At 40.0% G+C, this 24,007-nt stretch overlaps 1 protein-coding gene across 2 annotated transcripts in view; it reads right to left on the reverse strand.

Moving 5' to 3' along the window:
* The window catches only part of LOC103144446 (dolichyl-diphosphooligosaccharide--protein glycosyltransferase subunit STT3B), a 104,692-nt gene that overhangs the window by 7,133 nt on the left and 73,552 nt on the right, over nt 1-24,007 (reverse strand). For both annotated transcript variants that reach the window (XM_016676087.1, XM_016676088.1), the window contains exons 5-13: nt 20,843-20,942; nt 18,601-18,699; nt 16,032-16,178; nt 12,492-12,540; nt 10,187-10,341; nt 7,644-7,855; nt 3,596-3,783; nt 1,670-1,841; nt 1,013-1,186 (exon numbers count right to left, since the gene is read on the reverse strand). In XM_016676087.1, the coding sequence (XP_016531573.1) occupies nt 1,013-1,186; nt 1,670-1,841; nt 3,596-3,783; nt 7,644-7,855; nt 10,187-10,341; nt 12,492-12,540; nt 16,032-16,178; nt 18,601-18,699; nt 20,843-20,942 (1,296 nt within the window). The remainder of the gene's footprint in view (nt 1-1,012; nt 1,187-1,669; nt 1,842-3,595; nt 3,784-7,643; nt 7,856-10,186; nt 10,342-12,491; nt 12,541-16,031; nt 16,179-18,600; nt 18,700-20,842; nt 20,943-24,007) is intronic.

Raw genomic sequence — 24,007 nt, forward strand, 5'->3', positions numbered from 1 at the left:
AAATGTCTTCTCTAAGTGATTAATGGTTTTGATCATGCATTATAGTGAGTTTTAGTTTTAATACATTTAATGATTGAAAACAGGAACGTACAAAAATGTCATGTAAAAATAAACATTTCTTTACTTTATACAAGAAGCTAAACTGAGGGTCCATTTTGGCTAAATCCTGAAATCCAGCAGGAGAGCAAAGAGTATTTCTGTGAAAAGTCCAAACCTAAATATTGGTTCAAGCTGCATTTTATCAACACTGAATAGAATACTGGATTATGAATCTACAGGACGCAAAGTATCCACAGAAGATATGGAGAACAGCTGCTATACTTATAACACTTATTGTATTTCAGACATTGAAAATACCTTCATATGCATCAATACGCACACTGGCAAAAGCTAATGTCTGCAGTCCTGCTCATCTCAGCTCTTGGGGATTACAGCCAATCACCACAGAAGAAAATAAACGTCGCTCCTGGATTGGCTGCTTTGCAAACCCAGCCAATATTGTGTCAGGTAGCATTACGTCGACGCATTTCAGCTTCCCAAGCTGCACTTTCTTTTGAATATTTTAGATATGCTTTAGGATAAAAGAAGAAAATCAGCAAATCTGCAAATTTTCCCACACATAATTAAGAGTCAAGTTGTTCAGAAAAATCCCTAAAACGGCAAGAATCCACTGTTTTAGTCAGAACTTGTCTGCTAACAACCCAAATAGAGTTGGGCAGCTTCAAACCAAACTGACTGCTCTAATGTTCATGAAGGCAGAACTGCTGAACTGAAAGATGTTCAGCTCACTGGTAAAGATGTTTACTCTTCTGTCAGTTTGTTACTTTGAATCAAATCAGGCAAAAAAAAAAAATGAACCCAGCTTCCTTTAAGTCCAATAACGCGTCTTCATTCATCTCAGTCATCAGAGATGCATGTTCTCTCTTTCTTCTGGCCATTTCCAACATGAAACGTCAATCTCTCGCGCTGCTGCGTTCTCGTTCGCAGACAGTTACCGCCATCCATCACTCACCCTGATGTCTTTGGGGTGCTCCCCTTCAGCGATCCTCACCATCCACAGGAACTTGTTTATGTCGTCGCCGGAGTAGCCGATTACTCCTCCGAAGATGATCAGCACGTAATCCACATCCAGCGACCTCATAATCTCGTAGGCAGCGCTCTCGTTGGACGACATGGCCTTCCCCACCTGAAAACATTGACAGCTGGAGTTAGACTTTAATTGGCGTTTCCTGTTTTGAAAAAACGCCAGGCTTCAATACTGCAGGGGCAGAAAGGAGAATTATTGAACAGAAATACAATCATGTATTCTCTGTAATTACATTTCCTGTGGATAGACGCTGCAGAGACGAGAGGCAGCAGGTAGAAAAACAAGACGGAGCGGAGCTGGAGGGCTTTACGATTTAACTAAGAGATGAAAACATTTGTCTGCATTCTGCAGTTTAAAGAAAGAAAAATAAATCAAAGGTGGAAAAAAAAAATCTGACAAGAATTGACTTTTATTTCCCTCAGTAAAAATTCGGCAGAACAAGTTTAAACAAGTGATGATGCATAATGTGGCAATTACATAAAAACTCGCTAAAGAGCTGCAAACGACTCGGTCGCAGGAAGAGGCATGCTTTCGTTTCTCTGGGTGGAAGAGCAACATCAGACGGAAACAGGGAGGCTTTACCAGAGCTATGTGACTGTTGTTCCATGTGTTGTTATCAACCAGCGTGGTTCTGTTGGCCATGCCGGCTATCTGGTATCCGTAGTCCCACCACGACATCACGCGCGCGTGCTCGTCCGTGTTCTGCCTCAGCCAATAATAAGCCTCTCGGAAGTCGTCCAGGATATTACGAGTCCTAATGGGAAGAAAGAAAACAAGTGAGCACACCGGCAGGAAGGACGACTCTGCAGAAAAGCGCCGACGTCTCCTGAGGTTTTCAAATTTTCTCGCGTTACAATCACTAACTGAATGCGATTAGCTTACACAAAGTAGCACATAAATGAAGCAGGGCTTGTAACATGAATTTGTATTCAACTCTCTAACTTAGGAGTTTTCATAGTGTGAGGACACATTGACAACGGCACCAAACTACATTATCGCTGTTATTTCTGTGTCCGTTTTGCTGTTGCTACACTTGATCTTCCACTCATACATGTTTCACTGATGATGCGAGGTTTACCTTCTTTAACTGTGTATCGCCACTTGATATGATGCTCCAGCTGCCTCGTCACTTACAGTGACTACAGTATGAACTACCCTCTGCTGAGACTGTATTTCATTGAGCTTCCTGCTGAAAAATCTCCTGGAGATTTGCAAACAACGCTGTGTCAGTGGAGCTTCAGACGCAGCCCAGGAAAATCCCAACTTAAAAAAACATATATACATCACAATCACCCATCCCCCTTCTTTATTACTTTGCTTGGCCCAGACACTGTCTTCTTACTCATCATAGTCTTAGGTAATTTTGTAAAATAGACCAAGTACAGACAGATGTGATCGAAAGTATCTATGGATGCCAATTTTTAAGTCTTGCCCAAAATGTTCAACTGGATCTGGACTTTGACTAGGCCGCTTGAACCTGAGTAGACTTTTATTTAAACTACTCCATGAGAGCTTAGGGTTGTGGTCCTGTTGGAAGGCAAACCTCTGCTCTGGTCTTGGCCTCTAATGGGAAAAGCTTAGCTTAAAACACGTTTCAAAAACATCGTATCGTTTTAATTCCCCATAAGGATGCTCCTCTTTATGTCTGTAACCTAAAATCCCAATAAAGACATTAAAGTTTGTTTTTATAATGTGAAAAAGCTCAAGCAGCATGAATCCTGTAGCAAGGCCAATTTTGCCTGCAGGAGATATTCATGTTTTAGAACCAGGTGCTTCTTGACAAAGAGTTTTCCATCTTAATGAGACTTATTTGCATAAATAACGGCTATATTAAGTTAAGGTGTTGAATCAGAATAGCAACATCTTATAAAAACAACTCTTCATAAGAAATTAAGAAGCTGTTGGTTATTAAATTTACCTCATGAAGAAAAGTCAATTAACCACATGGTTTATTTATTCCATTAAATCTTACGTGTGTATTCGTGTGTGTGTGTGTGTGTGTGCGTGTGTGTGTGTGTGTGTGTGTGTGCGTACATCCAAAACGAAGAAGCAAATCTGACAGGCATGTAGCCAAGAATAGCATGATTAAACAATTGTCTGTGCTCCTACAGTAACGTTATAAATTTATGCATGAGAACTTGTGGGTCCACCATTTAGCCTTCAATATTTCTTCCTAAGGGCTTTAAAAGAATAATTAGGCCTGTGAAGCATGGCAGAGAGAATAATATATGAGCTTTTTACAAATTCAGAGAAGGTCCACCGGTGTTTACGTTAACCTACAGAAACCATGTTAAACAATATATCAGATCTTCCAGGGACACGTCAATATTTCCATACAGCTCATGAAATATACATGTGCATGAACCCGAAGCTCTGTGCAGTCCTGCTTACATGCATATGTGCTAATTTGCCAGCAAGACCGTTCAAATCGGTCTTCCTGCATTATGGACCATCACAGCTGCCGGCAGTTACGGGATCTCCACCAACAGAGTGACGCGCGGCTCTCACCCGTCATGGTTGTATGACGCCAGCACCACGCTGGGACTGGAGTAGGCGTTGCTGGTCACCCAGGTGCAGTGGACGGCGAACATCATGAGCAGCATCAGCATGAGCATGGTGACGATGGACTTGATGTTGGGGCCCAGACCCTCCTCTGCCTTCTCCTGCTCCGACACGTGCTTGCGCACCTTGCCCGCCTGCAGGGGGAGACGTGCGCTTTTATCACAGACGGAAAAATCCAAAAGCTTCCAGAGGTATAAATTATTTAACGGCATGCATTATTAATCCGTCTAAATGAGCAAAGTCTTTTGGAGTGTCCACAACTTTTTTTTTTTGCACTGTGTGAAGACGCGTCAGAGAGCTGCTGCGTGAAACGCTGTGATGAGTTAATATTATTTTACAGCTGAAAATCACGGCTCAGCTGCAGAGGAAGACTGCCAACTGTTAATAAGCACGGCTCCGTCCTCTGAGATGAAAACGGCAGAGTTTAAAATCAGGAAAGAAAAACGTAAATGATGACACAAAATCAGATATTTCCAGGTGATGAGACGTTAAACTGAAAACCAACACATGTACTGCTGTTGCTGCGTTTCCTACACGCATAAAACACAAAGCAAAGTGTAAAATAAACCGACTGTGGTTTTTGTGAAACCAGCCCGCAGCTTTTGTGAGGAAGAATAAGCTTAAAACTAAGACATCTTGCACAATCTAAATAGTTACGCTGCTTAAGGCTTCAAGAGCTGGAAGACTTGAACATTTTTTATCAATTTATCTTTTTCTTGCTACTCTCCGACGATGCAATATTTGCCATTTCTGCTGGAATTTACTCAGAGTTCTGTGTTCTTTCTTCCAAAGATAAAGATCCCTGGCTCAGTTCTTTTGTGTCTCTTATTTTACAGCCTCTGATGGAGCTTCTGCTGGCATTAGCACCGTTTATCCCCTCCGTTTTGTTCCTACAGAAAGTGCTCTAATCCCACTTCTTCCTTGTTTGGCTAGGTCTCTTTCTTGGACAGAGATATAAAAACTATTACTCTAACTCCTTCCTTTTCCACAAAAAAACATTATGATTTTATGTTAAGTCGTGTCTCTTCCTGGACGAAAGGAAAGACGCTGCTGCTGTTCACTGGAGGCATTTTATTTCTCATAGATCGTACTCTTGACTCAAGTGTTGCTTTGTTTTAGTCTCTCTTTTCTGTTGGCATCGACTATGTAAGTGTAGATTTTTCTCAGTCATTGCAGATGTTTCAAAACTCATCCATAAAGCTTCTTCAATTATGCTAACTGGTCCGTTAATAGCATTAATAAGGTCTTTACGGTCACCAGAGTCACCGGTCCTACCATCCATTCAGTTCAAAGTTTGAGTTGTTTTCACTTAACCCAAACATGACGCCATGAGAAATGCTTTGATCACGTCTCGGGTGTGAAAGGCTGTTAAGCTGATTTAAGGCAGCAGTGTAGGTGTTAGAAAGACGAAACCCGAGGCCACTTCCTCTGCTTAGTCTTGCTTTTTCACGGTCAACATAAAAAGCTTCTTTCCCTCCACGCTGGAACCACCTTCCCTGTCAAAAATGTGCATGTTGTCGTTTTCTAAAGAGTGTCATTGTCCTGCAGAAGTAGATGAACTGCAAAGTCATGACCATATAAGCCGGATCTTCAGTGGTGGGTCAGCGTTTTGTGTAGCTGCTGCTTAGTTTCTCGCTGAACTGGACTTGATATTTATCAGATCTGAGCTGGTTTGGTTGCTTTACCCTTGGCTTGAACCAGTACTGGACAGCGGGGTTCGCTTTAAAATCCCCCCCGGAATATACACTCCTGCTCGGATACTTTCAAAGTACAAGAGAAGTGAAACAAAGTCCAACTCTAAGCACAGGATGTGGCTGTCATCTTTCTCACACCTGCTGTGCAGCTTGGAAAGGTTACAAGTCTGACACTTAGAAACCAAAGTCTAGACACGAAGGAGCGTTTTAGATCAGATCCGAGATCTCGTCAAAGAGGTGTTGTCCAGCTTCTCTGTAATTAAGCACTTAGAATTGTCTTTATTTCTTTCTGGCAGAAGGTGATCCTGTCCCAGAGCTTCTGTGTTCTGCTGGGTGAATTCACTAAGGGTTATTGGTGTCATTAACTTTGTTTACTCTGTACTACTATCCTATGGGAAAGACTTCCTACTCAGTGCTCCTGTTCTTAGCTATGTCTCCTTGATGAAATAATACATTGTTTTTCCATTTTCATAGAAAGTACTCTATGCATCAGAGCTTTTTGTTTTTCTTTCCTACTGAAATTCCTCTTGATTCACTGCTTCTGTGTTTAGCCATTCCTCCTGGAGTCCTTGGTGAAACTACTGCTACAATTTACTCGTGCATCTCCTTTGTTTTTCGTCCCAAACAAAGCTTTCCTGACCCGATCCTGATACGTTTTCTTTTTAGTGCATCACTTCTATAGATCACCACTCACTCTGAACATGGTAGTGAAGAAAGGTTCTTCTTGCTAAAAGACGGATGTTCCTTTCCACTGTCACCACATGCATGCACATATGACTGGTTTTGTAATTGTCTTTGAATCAGACTATGTAAGGCTGTAGGCGAGATTGACGATATGAATGTCATAATGGATTGATTTTGATTCAATCCTAAAAACCAGATCCATTTTTCTAGCAATGTGCTTGGATATAATATTGTGATTAGCATTTAGCTAGGCTATAAGCTCATTTGAAATGAACAGGATCTGAACTGTGGCAGTTTACTGGCATTTGTAATGAGATCTCGAGCTGCTGTGCGTGATAAATGTTTGGCTTTCTGATTTGATAAGAGCTTGCACTTTTTTCACAGGTTGCTCTTGTGGAACAGACCCATTACCTTGATTAAACCGCCTGAATAAATAAAACTTAATTAAGGGCCTAACTAACCGAATGTAAACAGGACTACTTCAGAGGACAGAATCCTTTAACAAACAAGCTTTCTGCAGGACGACACGGTGGTGATGCTGAACGATCTGCTCATAAAAGAAAAGTGTTTACGATCTCTCTGAATTAAGTCGCCAGTATAAACAATACTTAAATGATAATGTTCTGTTTCATTCATTGCATTTAATGCTCTTAAATCAATAACTGCATGTGCATGCTGTATATGTATTTTTTTTTACAGGCGTTCATTTGGTTTACGAGACTCGTTCCTTAAACATAAACACCTCCAGGAAAGCGCTGCTGGGGTCGCAGGGTGGGAAGAACCTATCCACATCTTATTTTTTTTAATTACTGTTGTGAAATGATTTCAGAACGCGCTTCTAAATTCAATGAAGTGAGCCGGTTAAGAGGATGTCAACGACGTGAAACTGCAGCAGCTGAGTCACTGCTGAATCACAGTTTACTCAAACAGTTGGGGAGCGAGGAGGGAAGCAGAGAGACGTGTCAATACGTTCAAACTGCAAAGGTTGTGGTGAGACGTCAGCAGTTCATTAACACCTAAACACCATACAGGTGCATCCAGGCAGTTCATTTCTGCTTAAAACGCAACACATTTAGGTTTAATATAGATCTACTACACAAAGACAGTTTATGTTTTTAATTATCTTTTTTTCTTCTTTTAATTGGTCTTATCCAGGACTGTAAAGATCAACACGGAAATGTTGACCTACTGACAAGTACGTACACGGACAGCTATGCGGACTACAGTACACATACACAAAATTATTTGTTTGTAATGCTCTACACAGTTATGGGGAATACTGTTGACATGACAATCCAGCAGACAGTTATTGACACACAGAGGCTAACAAGCTTTAAGGAGAAGCCGATTCCTTGGTCCAGCTGGACTTGACACCTACCCACACTGCCAAAAGCACCAACACTGGCCTTAATGACCATGAACCTGTCTGGCCAGTAAGCTGGCTTCACCATTTGTGTCATTTTCAGATTCAAGTGTTAACTTTCTCTTACACATGACCATCAAAGATAACACAAACACTGATAATATTTCACTCTGTGTGCAATTAGTTTATATAAAACGAGTTTCCCTTCACTTTTGAATTAAATAAAGCTCTGGGTTTTTCCAGCGAGACTCGCCTTGTCGTAAAGGTTCCCAGAGTTCCTCTTGTCGTCCTCGTCGCTGCTATCTTCAGCAGGCGGCTTCTCCCTCTTGGTGTCGTCTCCCATGTAATGCTCAAAGACGCTGGAGAACGCCACAGCAGACAGCATGCACACCACCGGCGTCAAGGTCAGCATGAGCCTCACCATCACTCCGGCAAAGTACACGGCACTGATGGCGTACAGGGACACTGGGCAGGCAGAGAGAAGAGGAAGGAGGGTAAGAAATCGTTCGAAGCCGAACAAAAAAGGATAAACAAGGTCTGAATGCAGCTGAACGGAGATAAATCTGCAAAATAAAGAGACTGGGCAGTAAAAGTCAGGCAGCATAATCAGTCTTTGCAGAGAACAATGGCTGAACATTATCCTTGCCCAACCTGCTCTACAGGTGCACGGCTAATCAATAGCCTTTATTGGTTAATTAGCTGCTGAACAGAGGCAGACTGCTATGATCCTTTTCTTAAGAACTAAAAATCTGCCTTACTTTGGTGCCCCAAGTGTCTTTTACTGCAAGCATAAAAAGGTTTTGTGAAGATGCAGTCGGTCGGTCTGCTTAAAAGCTGAAAGATCTTAACACTTAACAAGCAGCTGAGTCACGAAAACAGGAGGCTGATTTATAACCCCAAGCAAATCAAAAATATTCTACCAAGGCATGTAAGGACAGCAGATAACCACTGCAGAATGAGAGCTTTCAGCTCCATCCGGACATAAATGAAGACCCTGTGGTGGAAAAAGCATTTATTTAATCAAGAATGAAGCACCTGTCAGCCTAAAGTTCACAAAAACTGCTCAAGCTGAAATATCCCTGCCAAACTGCCAAGACGTGAGTAACGCGACACTGGCTGCTGGAAGGAATAAAACATTTAGCGCAACCTCTAATGTGAAACTGTTATATTGCATGCGTCTACATGACGATTTTTCATTTTTCACATATACATCAGTTGCCAGATTTTGTTCCAAGGATCATTTGAAATTCGGACAGTAAAGGAAACGATTAACATGCAGCAGGATTTACTGTAGTCTGTTATTAATGTCAGTCTCAAAGCACATTAGGAAAGAGAGTTTGTTACACTAAGCTCCCCCCTGTTTCTTCTGCAGCAGGTTTTGTCGAGTGGATTTGTGCGAAACTGTAAATGTCACTTTAGTTTCACACTAGTCAAAAATTGTTACCCCGACTAGATATAATCAATGATGTTGACTGTATTAATGAGCCAGCATTAATGTTTTTATTCAAGAAGTAATTATGAATGTTTTCTCCCTTCCCTGCTGTGTGAGCATAAAGTGTAATTGATTGACTATCTGAGCTGCAGCTTCATAACAAAGGTGGTGGATAAAGCTTCTGATTAACTATTAAATAAGCCTGATTGAGAATGTTTCTCAAAGTTATCACAGTTTGAAGTGGTCTTAACAATAGGAATCCTTCAAATTAGGTGAAGATAAACTACAGGTCGGCACGGTCTGAAATGTTTCACTGCAAACCGCAGAACAACAAGAGCAAAGCACAGAGAGCTGCTGATGAGCCGACAGTAAAAACAAAACCATCTCAAGTTTGTTTTTTTAAGATGCTAACTGATATCTGGAAAAGTTTGATATGTTTATCCTTACACATTTTCCCCTAAATAATAGTTTGATTCTCAATTTGTTTTCCCCTGTTCTAAATTAATTTAAGATGCTAATACCAAACTGACAAACCCATAAATACTACATGCAGCCAGTTAATAAAAGTCATAAGCTGCTTTAGGGAGGCATCGTCTGAATGTTGTATTTTGAATAAAGGGTGTGATAGGAGTTTAGCCTTTTGGCTAAATTAGTTGAGACATTCTTCTTCGTTTTGAACAATTTTACTGAATTTTATTTTGGTCCCAAACTCAACAGGAGAGGTTTTCCAGAGCTGAAGAAATGGCTGCATGTAAGTAAGACAACCAGCTCCGTCTCTTAATTATCTACACCACAGAGCAACATGTTGGTTTGTGTTCTGCTTGTTGCTGGTTTGACATGTTGAAAGCAAACCGAGCAGCTGCATCGAGCTCTACTATTATTAACTTATGAGCAAACATTCTGTATTCTATCTGCCTTCGTCTCCGTCTGTGGTTTTGAAGGTTTCTCACTAACTGACAAAACAAAGATATGTGCAATAATAGACAATACTGGAAGCCTATATTATGTTAAGGGCTGACCAGTTTTTATAACTTCAGCCAAAGTTTGAAGATCATACAATCAAAAACAAAACTTCTAAAGCATTGAAGTCGTCAGGCTTCATTGTTTGTCCCTCAAACATAAAAAATTGTTTGATTTATTTTAAATCTATGCAGTGGATCTCAGCTCGAGTCAAAATAATGGATTCAGCATCCCAGTTTTTAGCAAAATAAAAAAAATATTTGCAGAAAGCAAAGCAGGAGTAAATAAACTGAAGGCAACAGAAGCAAAAAAAAACAAAAAAACAGACAGCTCACGTGCGGCTCAACGCAACAGGTCAAATTAAGGTTTTATGGTGTAAATATTTAAAAATATATTCTCCGCACCAAACACGCGTTCATCATTGATGTTCTTGATGCAAAACCAAAGGCCTGCTGGGAAGGTGCAGACCAGGATGTGGAGATCAAAGAAGAAGGACACCCACGTGGTCGGCTGGTGCTCCGACACCGATGCAATGATGGGGATGTGGATCTTGGCGTAACTATGGAGACGTGAGAGGAGGAAGACACAGACAGGTTGTAATTTATGTGCTCTCCCTGCAAACAGAACAATTACACAACAGATCTTCTGATCAGGGATAAAATATGAAGAATCATTTCTGCTCTGTATACTAATCAGATTTAATGTGATTATGGTAAATCTGATTTAATTAACTATAATTTCAGATTTTATTCAGCCAAAAATGAACATAAAAGTCAATAGCTTTTGTGTACACAGTGAAAAGAACAAAGTATGTATACCTTAGATATTATTTCTGTTTTTGCCATTTTGATTTAATTTTTGAAAATCAAATAAATTCTAATATCAAATAAAGAAACCTTGAATAAATGCAAAGTGCAGTTTACATTCAGAAACTAATCTGGCTCTATATAAGAAAGTTGCTTTTTAAATTATAAAACACCTGATTAACCACCTTTTTAAATCACTTTCTTTCAAAGCCACATCGAGGCTCGACTATCACCAGACCTGAAGAAATGAAGAGTCACTTAAACAGTCTCTTAAATGAAAGAGGATAAAAGATCTCAAAAAGCAACACATCATCTCTTAATCTTCAAGAGAAGATGAGAAACAGTCCGGAAAGGGTTACAGAGCCATTTCTGTAGCTCTGGGACTGCAGTGAACCAGCGACTCATTATCCACAAATGGAGAAAACATGAAACGCTGAATTGTGAACATTCCCTGGAGTTCCAGGATGCAAATCTTACACACAGAGCGCATTGACAACTCATCCAGGAGGTCACAAAATAATGCAGAGCATCTGAAGAATTGCAGGCCTCTCTTCCCTCGGTGAAGTTCAGTCAACACGATTCAATGACAGGAAGGAGGCCGGGCAAAGCTCGTCCACGGGACAGATCCACAGCGACAACCACTGCTGGCTGACATGATCACAACGGTCTGTCTCACATTGGTCAAAAAGATCTTTATGATTCCCAAGACTTTTGGAGAAATATTCTGAGAGACGATTAAATGTGAGTGGGTCTTTTTGGTAGATGGGCATCACATCTAATACCAACATTAGAAAAAGGACCTCATCCTACCGTCAAACACGGTGGTAGTGGTATGATGCTCTGGTGCCGTTTTGCTGCATAATTGACATGTAATTAATGGAACTGCTTTCAATCTGAAAACCCTGAGGGAGAATCTCCAGCCATTAGTTTGTGACCTTAAACTGAAGCTCACCTGGTTTAGAGAGCTGGATAATGATCCAAAATCACTCCAGATAATCCCCTCTGAATGGTTTTATAAACAAAGTGACAATTTTTCATCAGTCTAGTCAAAGCCGAAACTTAAATCGGCTTTGACTTGGCCTGAAAAGAGGCTTTAAAAATGTGGATTAAACTCTCTCTACTGTGAGGTAAAACACCAATTAGAGAAATTATATAAATATATTCAGCTCTGGAAGGAATTAAGAGACCACTGCAAACTCATCAGTTATCTGATTTTATTTTTTATAGGTTTACGTTTGAGTAAAATGAACATTTATTTTATTCTATGAACTACAGACAAAATGTCTCTAAAATTCCAAGCAAAAATTTAGTATTTATTTTACAGAAAGTCAGAAATTGTCAAAATAAGGAAAAAGATGCAGTGCTTTAATGTGAAAACAAGTTCACATTAATTCAGAAACAACAATACTAATGTTTTAACTCAGGAAGGGTTCAGAAATCAATAATTGGTGGAATAACCAGGATGTTTTCAATGGGGTTCAGTGCAGTGGGGTCTCTGAGCTGCGTCTAAAAAATTTTAAATATTCAAGCGATTTGATGTTGCAGCTTGAAAAAGCTGAGAAACTAGGGTAGCAGATTTTCTTTCTGGAAGGACAGAGCTAAAAAAAAAAAAAAAGAAGAAAAAAAAACATCCCAAACAAAATATCCCCGTTCTGCTTATGTCAGCAAGTTGGAGTTTAAGGGATTGATCGCTTGTGCTGGAAAAATCCCACACTTTGCAGAGCATCTGGAGAACAGGAAGTGCCTCGTGCATTGCTCAACACGGCCTGGATCAGCAGCGTTTTCCCTCCAGGGACGATTGCAAGACGGCTTTATTGCCGTGTCGGAAAACAAATGCACACACGCGGTCGACTGGACAAGTGTTCCATCGACAGGCGGGAGTGTGAAGGTCAGCAGAGCTTACCCGGTGTCCCAGAGCGAGTAGAAGCGGCCGCTCCATGGAGCGATGTATCCTGCAGACAGGAGAGACGATCAATAAGGTAATGCTTCTGTGTTCATGCTTTTTATTAAACACTTGACATGCAAGGACTGTTTGTAGGAGTGTGGAAGGTTTGCTGAACTACATTAATCTGAAGTGGAACAATAAAAAGTTCTTAAAACTATGAAAATGTTTAAGCAAAAAAGTAAAAAAAATAAAAAAATAAAAAAAACGCAAGAAAAACTAACAAGGCAGTTTGGGTCCATCGTTATTTCAGCAGCAGACAATACACATATAATCTGAAATAAATAACTTCACAATAAAACCACTTACTCGTTTTAGTCAAAGCAGAACAATTGGGCAAAACGGTTCTCTGTCAGAGTAACGAACACCTTGGAAACGACAGGATGGAGGCTTTTCACTAAATAAATGTGGGTCAAACTAAAATGACAAACACACCACCTTGTATCGACCATCGGATCCTTTTTAATTTTAAAAGAAGAACAGTGTTATTTATAAACTGGCTTCTTTTCATCAAGACATTCCTCCCATTTATTTAGCTCTGCCCTACAGATAAACGACCGGAGGCAGAGATCTGATACGTGGTTCAGCATCAAGGACTCTGCCGTCTCTGCTTTCTAATTAACAATAATACCAACATGACCTGGGACTCAACAAAATCATTTATAATTAAGTGAATTAAAAAGGTCCAGTTTCTCCTAAGCAAACAATCATGGAGTTTAATAGTATTTTAAAAATATATATCCGTGTTTGAGGATGGGATTAAATCTGGAAATAAAACTGGGAAGGAATTTAAAATTTGCACCATCCAGTGAAGCTAAATCTTAGGAACTAGAAATTGTTTCAAAATAATCTAGTCTATGTCAAAAAGAACATACAATTAAGCAGTTTTTCAATTGAGAAATCCAAGTATTTTTACCTATGTAAAAAGAACTGCATTGTAAAATTATAACATTAAATTGAATTTAAAGCTCTTGTGTGCAAAATGTTTTAAGCAGAAAGTTGTCTCTTCCAGTTGAGGTTTTCCTCTGGCACCAAACGAGCCAACTTGCTATTTGCATAAATTATTAGAATTCAGCTTTCTGAAAGTATCTTTGTTGTTAAAAAATAAAATAAAATAAAATAAAACTCAAATATCGACTAAAGTAAAACAAAGTCCAGTAGTGGCGAAATGCACAAAGCAATTGGAGTCTAAAGACAAGAAATCCTTCAGCAGAAAACACATCTGTGCTCAAAATATATTTTATTGATGCTATTTAATTAGTGGAATTGACTTGTTTTTAAATGTAAGTGAAACCATTTAAGTTGCAAATTAGACCTCACAGGGCATTTACAAATGTCTCTTAGTTAGGCTTTGATCTAGAATATATTCCAGCTCAGTTTCCTGAGGGTTGCTGGAGCCCAAACAAATTAAAAACGGTACACACACACACACACACGCACACACGCACACACACACACTCTCTCTCTCTCTAAGGTTCTTGAAATCTCTCCACCAACATTCAGTCGTACTCTGTCCTGTAGCCGTTCTATCGCTCAGGTGGTTAAAACAAGATGGAGAGCTCTCTAAATGAGACGTTACAGAGCTGTAAACCAAAACAGGCAAGAAAAGAGATGAAGAAAAGCAGCAAGAATATAAATGGAGACACACTACGAGGTGATTCATAGGATAGTACTGATTTACCCAATCAATACTTGGTTCAGTGGTAAAGATACTGAGGGGGGAAAAAATACTGATCCTGTCTTCTGACTCTGAAATGAAAGTTTGATAGACAGGACTGAGTAGGTAGTGTCTCTGTGAAGAACTGGCACCCTGCGCCCAACAATCAGAGTCCTGCTGCTAAATTCTGATGGCAGACAGACGGCAATGTTTTACCAGACGAAGCCAGTGTCCAAGTGACAGAACGTCTGCACGCATGCGAGTCAGCAGTCCGTACGCGGGGCTCTACCATCTGTCTGCACTTAGAGAAGTCCTGGACAAGCTGTATATATTATCCTGAGCAGCAGAACGTTGAATTTCAAAATGTCGCCGGCGAAACTTTGCAAAGAAAGTTTACAGATACCTAAAGGAATGAACTTTTTCCCCTTTCACTTTAGGATGCGCTGCGGGGCGAAGCACCGCTGGGCGAGGAAAGACGAGGGGACGATTTAGAGATCTAGGTCAGGCAAATCTGAACTTTAAAGTCTGAAAGAAACAAATAAGTACGCTGAGAAGAGGAATATTAAAGTTCAGAATAATGGCCGCAGCGGGATGAAATGTCTAGGGAAAAACATCAACATGCCCAAAGTTCACCCAGCTGGCTGCAGATGCAAAAAAAAAAAAAAAAAACACAAGCCCAACACAGGCACAAAATCATTCACACACAAAAAAATAAATTCAAAGCTTCAACATTCATATCTGTTTATGCTTGTTTACTATTTTGCCTTCCAAGTGTAATTTTCAGACACAGAATGCCGATTAGCAGCCCACTGGAAAGGCCTGCAGGTCACACCATGGATGAGCGCATGGCAGCAGAATAAAGCTCTGAAATGGCTTAAATTCCAGGTCTGGATCGCCATCAAGAAAAATTTAAATCAATCTGCTCAGAAAAACAGTCTTCCAACCGCAACACAATTTCCTAACCACAGTAGTTAAAATTCTGGGGAAAAGATTCATTTATAGTATTTTGTTTCTTTTAACCATCCATATTGTTGGACTGAATGTCTGGCAATAAGATCCTATTTAGTGTCACTTTACTGTAATGCATTAGGTCTGCAGTTTTACAAAAAAAAAAGCCACAGTAAGTTATATTGCAAAAACTTTTTTTACATTGTGTCATCTTAAAATGCTGAGCGATATTGCAGAGTAAAAGCCAAGCTTCCTCTCAGCTCAACATTTAATAAACTTCCAGGATGTCAGTTTTTGATGTATTGAAACAAAAGAGTGTTGTGGTCCGAATTTATACTTATAGTAACCAGAGGCTGTAGGATAAAAAGATGGATGGGAAGCCAAATGTAAAAACAGATTAAAGTTTAGAGGAATGGATAATTATAGGAGAGAATATGAAGCCATGTTGGTTTGAGCGCAAAATGAAATGAAGTAAAATTCATTGTTTCGGTGCATAAACATGTTCAATAAGCTCACTCTGCTAACTGAGGTTTATACAAAACCCAGAGGGTTACTAATGAGCAGGGGGGAAAAAAACGAGATGCTTTTAATTAAAGTCTGAATTAAGTCAGAGGTTGAATGTGTCTGCCAAGTTATAAACAACTTCTTTATCTTTTAGTCATTAAATTATGCAAAAGTTATTATCCAGCGAATCTGATTTAAACCAAACATCAAATAGTACAACTAATTAATACAAATCGTCTTAAAGTTACAGCTTCCTTAATTTGTTTTTTAAATAAATAAATAATAAAATATTTTAATGCCGTCACAAAAGGTGAAAGTTAATATTTAGGAGAAATATGTCGTCTATGACTTGGTAAAAGAAAAATGAGTTTAAATAAAAACTAAAAACAAACCTGTGTAGGTGAGATAGATGACTGTGAGGAAGACGATGCAGGCGGCGAGAGAGATCCCGAGGAAGAAGAGCGTCTGAAACTCCTGCCGGGTGAGTCTGTCCTTCAGGTACTGCAGGAAGGCGTAGGCTTGCAGAAGAGCAAACACACCTGAGAAAAAGGCACAGACAGACATAAAAGATTGAGCAAACATCCAAAGGAAACTCCAGCTGAATGTTTGAGGAGGCTCTGATTGATGCCGCCTCCTGCTGGGTACAAAGTGGGTTTGTCATTCCTGCAGAGTTCCCACAAAGACGTCCATGAGATCCCCCTTGGCTAGCCAGGCAGATGTTGAAGACTAATACCTCAGGACAACATATTTGAAATTCATGAGACATATCTGTGTAAATATGCCCGTCTCTTTGCTTGCCTTATCTTCATTTGCAGCCCCCGTCAGTCACACTTCGCATTCAGACTTTCTTTGGGTCGCTCTCTCCATCACCTCTTTGCTTGTCTGGACTGTTCCGTACATAAAAACGGAAACGAAAGAGCGACCTGGTTTCTCCAGTTTGCATCACCTTCCATCCATTCGGAAACCTTGCGTGAAATTCCCTCCCCCCCCACGTGCCTCCCTCGCTCCTCCGTTACGTTCCTGCCCGTCTCCTGGAGGGCTGCCGTGCTGCCAACGTGCTTGTCAGTCTACGCCGTGCTGCTTTCCCCGCCTAAGGGGGGCAACGTCCCACCAGCCCCGGTGGGTCCGTGGCTCAGCCGCTCCGCTCAGGTCCCACTGAGCTCCATGAATGCTGCCACCAGATGTTGTAAGCAGCTGCTACCTTGATGATACTGAAACATTTTGCTCGCTAAGAGAGACAGGAGCCAAAACCAGGGGATACATTTTTTAGATGTTTTTTTTTTTTTTCCTTAAACGTCTCTCGCACGGCTGCCAGTGATAAAACGGGGACACTTCAATATGCACCTGCTGCACCGTTAAGAAAATACTCTCAAAAAAGAAGAAAAAAAAAGGGGCTTTGCTTCATTTTCAAAAGGTGCCAAAAAGCAAACATGAACGGATGAATGGAGCACTTGCCAAAGTATTCATCGCCGTTTCCTAGGCAGCAGATGGGCCCACTTGAGAGTTGAAACTCGGCAGGCTTTAATAAACTTCCCAAAAGCAAAACTGGAGAGCACTGCACATGAGTGGCAGGGAAGGGTGCTTTGTTGTTTCTTCTTTGGAAATGTACCTTGGATCGCTTTTCTCCCACAGAGAGTGATTAACGCCGAGGAGGAATTTACACCCGATACATCCTGAAGAAAGTCAACTGGTTGGTGAAAAATAATACAAGAATGTATTTACATTCCTGGCAGGAACAAGAGTTAAAATGAGAAAATCCAAGAGGCGCGATGTGCATATTTAATCATTAGTCTGCCTAATAAAAACACAGAGGAAAACGAATCTCTCTCTACAACAGAAAAAAACTGAGATATTATAATACTTAATTTACATTAGAGCAATTATGACCTTTTCCAAACATTTGTCCATCAATCAAATGTTGTGACATTATTTCTCAACCACAAAGAGCTGTTCTGCTGTCCCTGATGAAGATGAATAAAAGTCTTTAGATATACATTTATCTTTTATGGCACCAGAATAATGTCAGATTGAAATCCAGTGGACCCTCGTCTGTTCATGGTTCGGTCCCCACAGAGTCAACAATTCAGATTTTTCTCTGGAAGGTAACTTTAAATTACTAAAATAGATCTTTTATCATAGTAAAATGTAAAACAACTAAAAGAAAATGCAGTCAGGTACGATGCATAGTTGCAGTGCTACGTGAAATGCTATTGGCTAGCGTTTGCAAAGCAGCCAATCCAGAAGCACCATCCGTTTTCCTCTGCACTGATTGGCTGTACACCCAAGAGCTGAAATAAGGATGAGCATAGATGTTGGCTTCTGCCGCAGTGCCAAGACGGTTTCCACTGTGCATATTAATTAATATTAAGGTGCATTTAGTATTTGAACTGCTAAACTACGACTAGGGAGTCTCAGGTATTCATGGATTTTTAGTTATTCTGTGTCTGTGGTCCCAAACCCCCACACATGCCAGGGGTCAACGGTATTCAGAAAAAAAATCTTTAAGTTTATTTACTCAGTGTAAAAAAAAAATGCACAGATATCATATTGGCAACCGTGCTTTCAACACCTTTGACCAGTAAGACGCCACTTTATGTAGAGATTTATCGACGCTGGGAGATTCAGAGAGTGATCTTTGAACTCTCTGAAGAGTCCAGGGTCCTCTTCAGCCAACTCCACAGGTTTTGTAAAGGATTTAGCTGTAGGCTCCGATACCTCCATGGAGGAAGGATGACTAAACATCTCCTTCATGGAGGAGGTTTTTGAAGGATCTCTACACACTCCCCCATTATAAAATTCCATCCTTTTCGTTGGCATCAGCGATCATGTTAAAAACAAATATTTCTTTAATCTGCCATTTGTTTCCTCCCTCTATAAATGAACTCAAAAAAATCTTTCAGAAAATGCATTAAAAACAAAAGGCTGCATAACATCCCTGCTTCTAAAGAGGGAGGATCTTACCTGCAGCAGCCATGTGTTCGCTGGTCCTGATTGGCTGGAAGCCGACAAAAGGGACCTGCATTGACAGTATGAGCCCCACGATGTAAAAGGTGCTGTATGCTGAGAAAAGACAAAATAAAGCAGAAGGAGAAACAGAGGGGACACCAGATAAGACATCCAACAATGAAAATAAATTACAGCATGAAAAAAGCCATTACTGCACTCCAGTTCTGCGCCCACTAAGGGGGAAAATCAACCTCAATAGAGGTGTTTAAAGTCTATTGATTTTCACTGCCGTACCTCATAGGGAGTAAATACAAAATAGCTAATCTAATGTCATTTGCTGAGAAAATGGGAGTTGGCTCGGCATAGTGTGGCGGGGGGTGTGTGTGCCCGGCGTGCGCCCAGGGAGCCGGGAACGATGCGACTCCCGCCTTTTAGAGGCTTGGAGGGGGCAACCGATTCCCAGACACACCAGCTTAATTAAGATTTCACACTCTTCCTGAAGAGTTTTTGAAGTAGCTGTACCTGCCCTCCCGCAATCCCTTTTTCATACATATGCTATTGATTCAAGTCAGGGAAAAAAAAAGAAATTGCCAGGGAACATAACCTACAAGCTGTTTAATTAAAGCAGGAGATTCTTTTGTGTAGGATCCTTATTTGAGACGGAGAGACACCTGCTTCTGAAAAAGGAGCTGTGTGATACAAAGCAAAAGTAGGGGGGGAAAAAAAGGTAAAGATCTGGAACTTAATATCGTTTCCATCTTAAAAATTTCGGTTCATCTCTGTTGCTCATTTGCCATCAAATGGGGTACAAGGTCTCTGAATTATGCTCAAGCTGCAAATATCCAAGAGAAAAAGTCAGAAATAGGAAATTTTCCACCTCATCAAAAATCATTTCACTTTTGAAGAGCTGTTTGAAGATGGAGTAAAGGTACGGCAAACCCTCTCACTGCAAATAGACCGTAATGTACTTCAAATCTCTCAAACACTATGCTTTGTGAGTACAACTAATAGTCTGTGCATGGATGATGCTTGACATCGTCTCATTTATCTTGACCATGAAAGGGGCCTGCTGTGAACTCATGCCGACTGCGAGCTGACAGCTCCGATGTGGAGAGACTGGAGGAGGGAGTTGGAGTTCTCTCAGCTCAGAGCTGCTGGGAGATGCAGCGCCTTGCAAAACTATTCACACCTTATGAGGGTTTTTATATATATATATATATATATACATACACAGTTCTGTCACATAAGAATTGCAAAGTTTAATGTCTTTTAGGGGGGATTTTATGTGATAGAGCAACAAAAAAGGACATCACAATCTATTGTATTTGTGGTTTAAGTTGTAAATAGATTTTATAGATGTTTTATTTATTGTTTTGGGCATTTAAAATATCTTCCAGTTCAAGTGGTAAGTGTTTACAGAATGAAAGTTTATTGGTCTTTGAGAGGGTGAACTGGTACCATTATGCCATTATTAATCAACGCAAAACAACATTATCGTTTATCACAATGATTACTGGGGCAATTTATTGCCCCGCTAATTTTTTTTTATTGAGATATGCCTTGTTACCACACCGCACTCCTGTGATTTTTACTCCTCATGTCCAACTTGTCAGTTCAGCAGGGGTCCGTGTCGCGGCCGGTTATCGCTGCCTCCGTCTTCTCATTTCCAGATGCTGGACTGAACTGGGATCTTTGAGACGTTGACTCGCAACCCAAACCAGCTTGTTTTAGATTTTTATTTGTTAAAATGCTAAAACTATTTATCCTTTTCCTTCATCTTAAGAGTTTTATGCATGACTTTGTGTTTGTCTAGCACAAAAAAAAGAAATTAAAGTGAGCAAATGTGGAAAAGTTGAGGTAGGATGAATGCAGTGAGTGGAACTGGGATGCTAGGTGCCGATTTGCACAAAAAAAAGTGAAGAGGGTCAGGTAGCAGGTGGCTGATTTTACTGTGAAGAGGAGTGTGGGTGTGTGGATGTCTGCCATGCCGATGATGAAACGCCTGGGGTTGTCGGTAATGACTACAGACGTGACTGGACCCTGAAGCCTGTTGTGGGGGTCAAATGCTGGGGGGCAACAGTGTTTGGAAACACCTGTGGATCTCCTGTTTATTACACACATTTCTGTCCCACATGGAAAGCCTCTGAAAACAACGTCTCCATCTCACACACACCATTTGTGAGGGTGTTTTATATACGAGGTCAGACAGACAAATATACATTTTAGTTTAATTGCTTGTGCTTTGTGTGAGCCTCACCGATGTAGACTCTTCTGCTGTAGCGTTGCATCAGCAGCAGTGCGAACACATGCAGAGGAATCAGGTTGATAATAAACACGTAGCCTCCCCAAGCTGACACCTACAAGAAACAGAAAAATATTTAAATGTCAGTAAGCAAACAGAAAGCTAAGATAATTAGTGTATCTTGTTTATTTCTCACATTTAATCAGAGACAAAGCTCTATAAGCAGGTTTACATAAATAAGCAACGCTAACAAGACGGTTACAAGAAGTTTGATGAGCTGAGACAAAGTCGTACTGCAAGGAAACTCTTGGTTTAAAAAAAAATATGTAGTTTGCAATCAATAGGTTGACACTAAAAAAAACTCAAACAGCTGATTTTCAAATGAGAAATTATACTAATTTATTTCTCCCTGTGGTGTGGATGCTGCTACTGAGTGAGGAAGACTCTGAAGTTTCCAGGATATTTAATAGATTTAAAATAAAACAAAGAGGAAAAAATGGGGATGAAAAATAGGAAACTATGTTCTATGAAATGATAGGGTGTGAGAACAAGAGAGAGCAGGGCTTTCAGCTGACAACAGGAAGTTTGACCAATTCCTTTCAACTTTCAATCTTTTTCTTTTATGGAACTTGTTGGATTTGGATACGTTAGCAGACTTTGGGACTTTGGGAAGTCCCAAAGACTTTGGGAAATCTCAGAGTAGAGGTTTGGCTCCATATCAAGGAAACAGATGCAACAAAATGGAAAAAGCTTTAAATAATAAAAAAAAAAGGCTGCTATCTGTTTCCACCTGTTGGATTACAGCATTAACTTGTAAAACCATAACATGATTTTTTTTTTTTTTTTTTGTTGCAGCCGACTCCAAAGAAAAGTCTAAATAAAAGAGCTTTCATGTTGGCAGCAGATCCTTGAGGCTTTGCAGAGCCAGAAAATGAAATCCACATTGAAGCCTTCTGTCTGAAAAATTGTCTATAAAGACACAAAACTGCAGGTTTTTGAACATGAAATAAATCTCACCATCTCAACCTGATATGGTCTTTTCTAGTGTCTTCTTACTCAAACTGAATAATTTAAAAGAAAAAAAAAGGGATTTTTCTTGTTCAAACAAGTCTGGCTGAAGACATCCAGCCTGAATAACAAAGACCTAGTGACTCACCAATTATTCAAAATATTAAAATTCTCCAAGTTTACCTCGATCTTAGTTCCTCAGATCAAACATAAAAGAATTCGATTTTCCAGATTTATTAATTCTGTCACAACTACAAGCTGCATTATTTTCTTTCAGTCTAGAAACATCAAAAATACTATTTCAAAATGGGCCCAAGACACCTCAAAACAACAATTAAGCAGCAAACAAAAATTCAGATAATCAAATAAAATTCCTAAATGTAGAAAGTAACTTATTTTCCACAAAGAAACAACTGCTAATAGTCCCTCAGAGGCCAAGAGACCGCTTCCAAATACCAACTCCCACATCAAAACTCCCACAGCAGACACCAAAACTGCATCTTTACTGGGCACAAACACACAGCCATAAACACCAACTAAAACAGAATCTGTAAAAACTAAGCGATAACACTTCACATGTCGGATGTAAAATCTCTGATGCACCAGTAAACTTAATACGTTCACTAAAAGACGACCAAAGCTGTTGTTGAGGTCTGCCATGCATCAGAGCGTCTGATGAGTGGGCCATAAAAAAAGCTCCACTAAAACAACGTTTTAATCATCTATGCGTCTCAACGGCAAAGGGCAAATAAACTGACAGGAGATTGAGTTGTAATTACAGAAAAATAAAAGAATACAGATAAAACGAGCGGAATATGCGAGAAAACAAAACCTGAAAAGGTGATTACATTAATGCAAATTGTTTGATCCTTCTTTTCCTCACAACAGAGCCCTTTTGCTCCAGCAAAGGAAGATAAAACAAACGTTCATCATGATTTCATATTCACAGGAGAAACAAGCAAGTTTTATTACAGAAAGCTGGAGATCCTCGTGCAATATTAAGGCAGAAAAATTAAAAACGAATCTAAATAAGCTTCTTGCTGGCGCAATTATCTTTTGGCAGTCACTCGCATCTGTTGTCTCAAATGGTGACAACCAATTAGAAGCCTGCGAACCAGAACTTGAACGAACAACAAAGATGACTTCAATTTAACACTCGTTTTCAGTGTTGACACAGGAACAGCTCATCAAGTCTATCTGGGAACTGACGAAAACACTGCAGACACAGCGAGGGGCGACCCGCAACATCTTGCAGTGTTAATTTTTTAATGAACTGTCGAGTCAGGCAAAACGAAGTCGCACAGCAGGATTAAGAGGAAGTCAGAGTTTCAAAATTTCTTCTGAACATCACGCCAAAACAGTCTGAGCGGCTCCCGAATACTGCTCTTAATAGATGACCAACAAGAGAGAGCGGTGCTTTCAAGCAAGGCAGAGAAAATGCAAAGCTGCAGGAAGAAAAGGTGGAAAATTCGCCCTTGAAGTTCAATTAATTCAGAGAAGTTTCTAATCCTAAAGTAAATCTGATGGAGAAGGAGGAAGTTCAAACAATCTCTTCCATCGATCATAATGGGAAAGGATCATATTCCCGACTCCAACGTCTCTCCGCCTGGCTTTCTAATCCTACGGCCAGACGGAGATTTATAGAGGTGTGGCAAAAGCAAACGAGGTGGATTAGCAGTGCTGGCCAACAACTTCCCTGATATAGAGCTGCTAGCATCTCATCACAGCCATGAGACTTTCATAGATCTTCAGATGCCTTCCAAGACCGACTGCTTCCTATCGGCTCTTTAAAGATACTTGGATGATGCTAATTATATCGCTTAACTGGCCCTTGATATAAATAATTTTAATTAAATTGAACAAATCTGTTTAAGTAGCCTGCAGCTTAAACAGATTTGTTCTAGTGCATTGTAGAAGTATTTGTCCACTTGAAGATTTCTGCATTTTTTTGGTCACATTGACACATTTTGAATCAAACAAACTTAGTAGAGAAAGATTATCCGAATAAACACAAATTGCAGTTTTCAAATTATTTAAAAGAAAGGGCATCCCATCCCCCCCTGTTAAATTACCTGCAATTTAACATTTATAGTACAGCCGAGTCCAGACTTGGAGAAAAATCCTCAACAGTGGTGTAAAAGTCTTATTGCCACTTATTAAAAACAATTCAGT

Source organism: Poecilia formosa, unplaced genomic scaffold (genome assembly GCF_000485575.1).
Source record: "Poecilia formosa unplaced genomic scaffold, Poecilia_formosa-5.1.2 Scaffold127, whole genome shotgun sequence".
NCBI lineage: Eukaryota > Metazoa > Chordata > Actinopteri > Cyprinodontiformes > Poeciliidae > Poecilia > Poecilia formosa.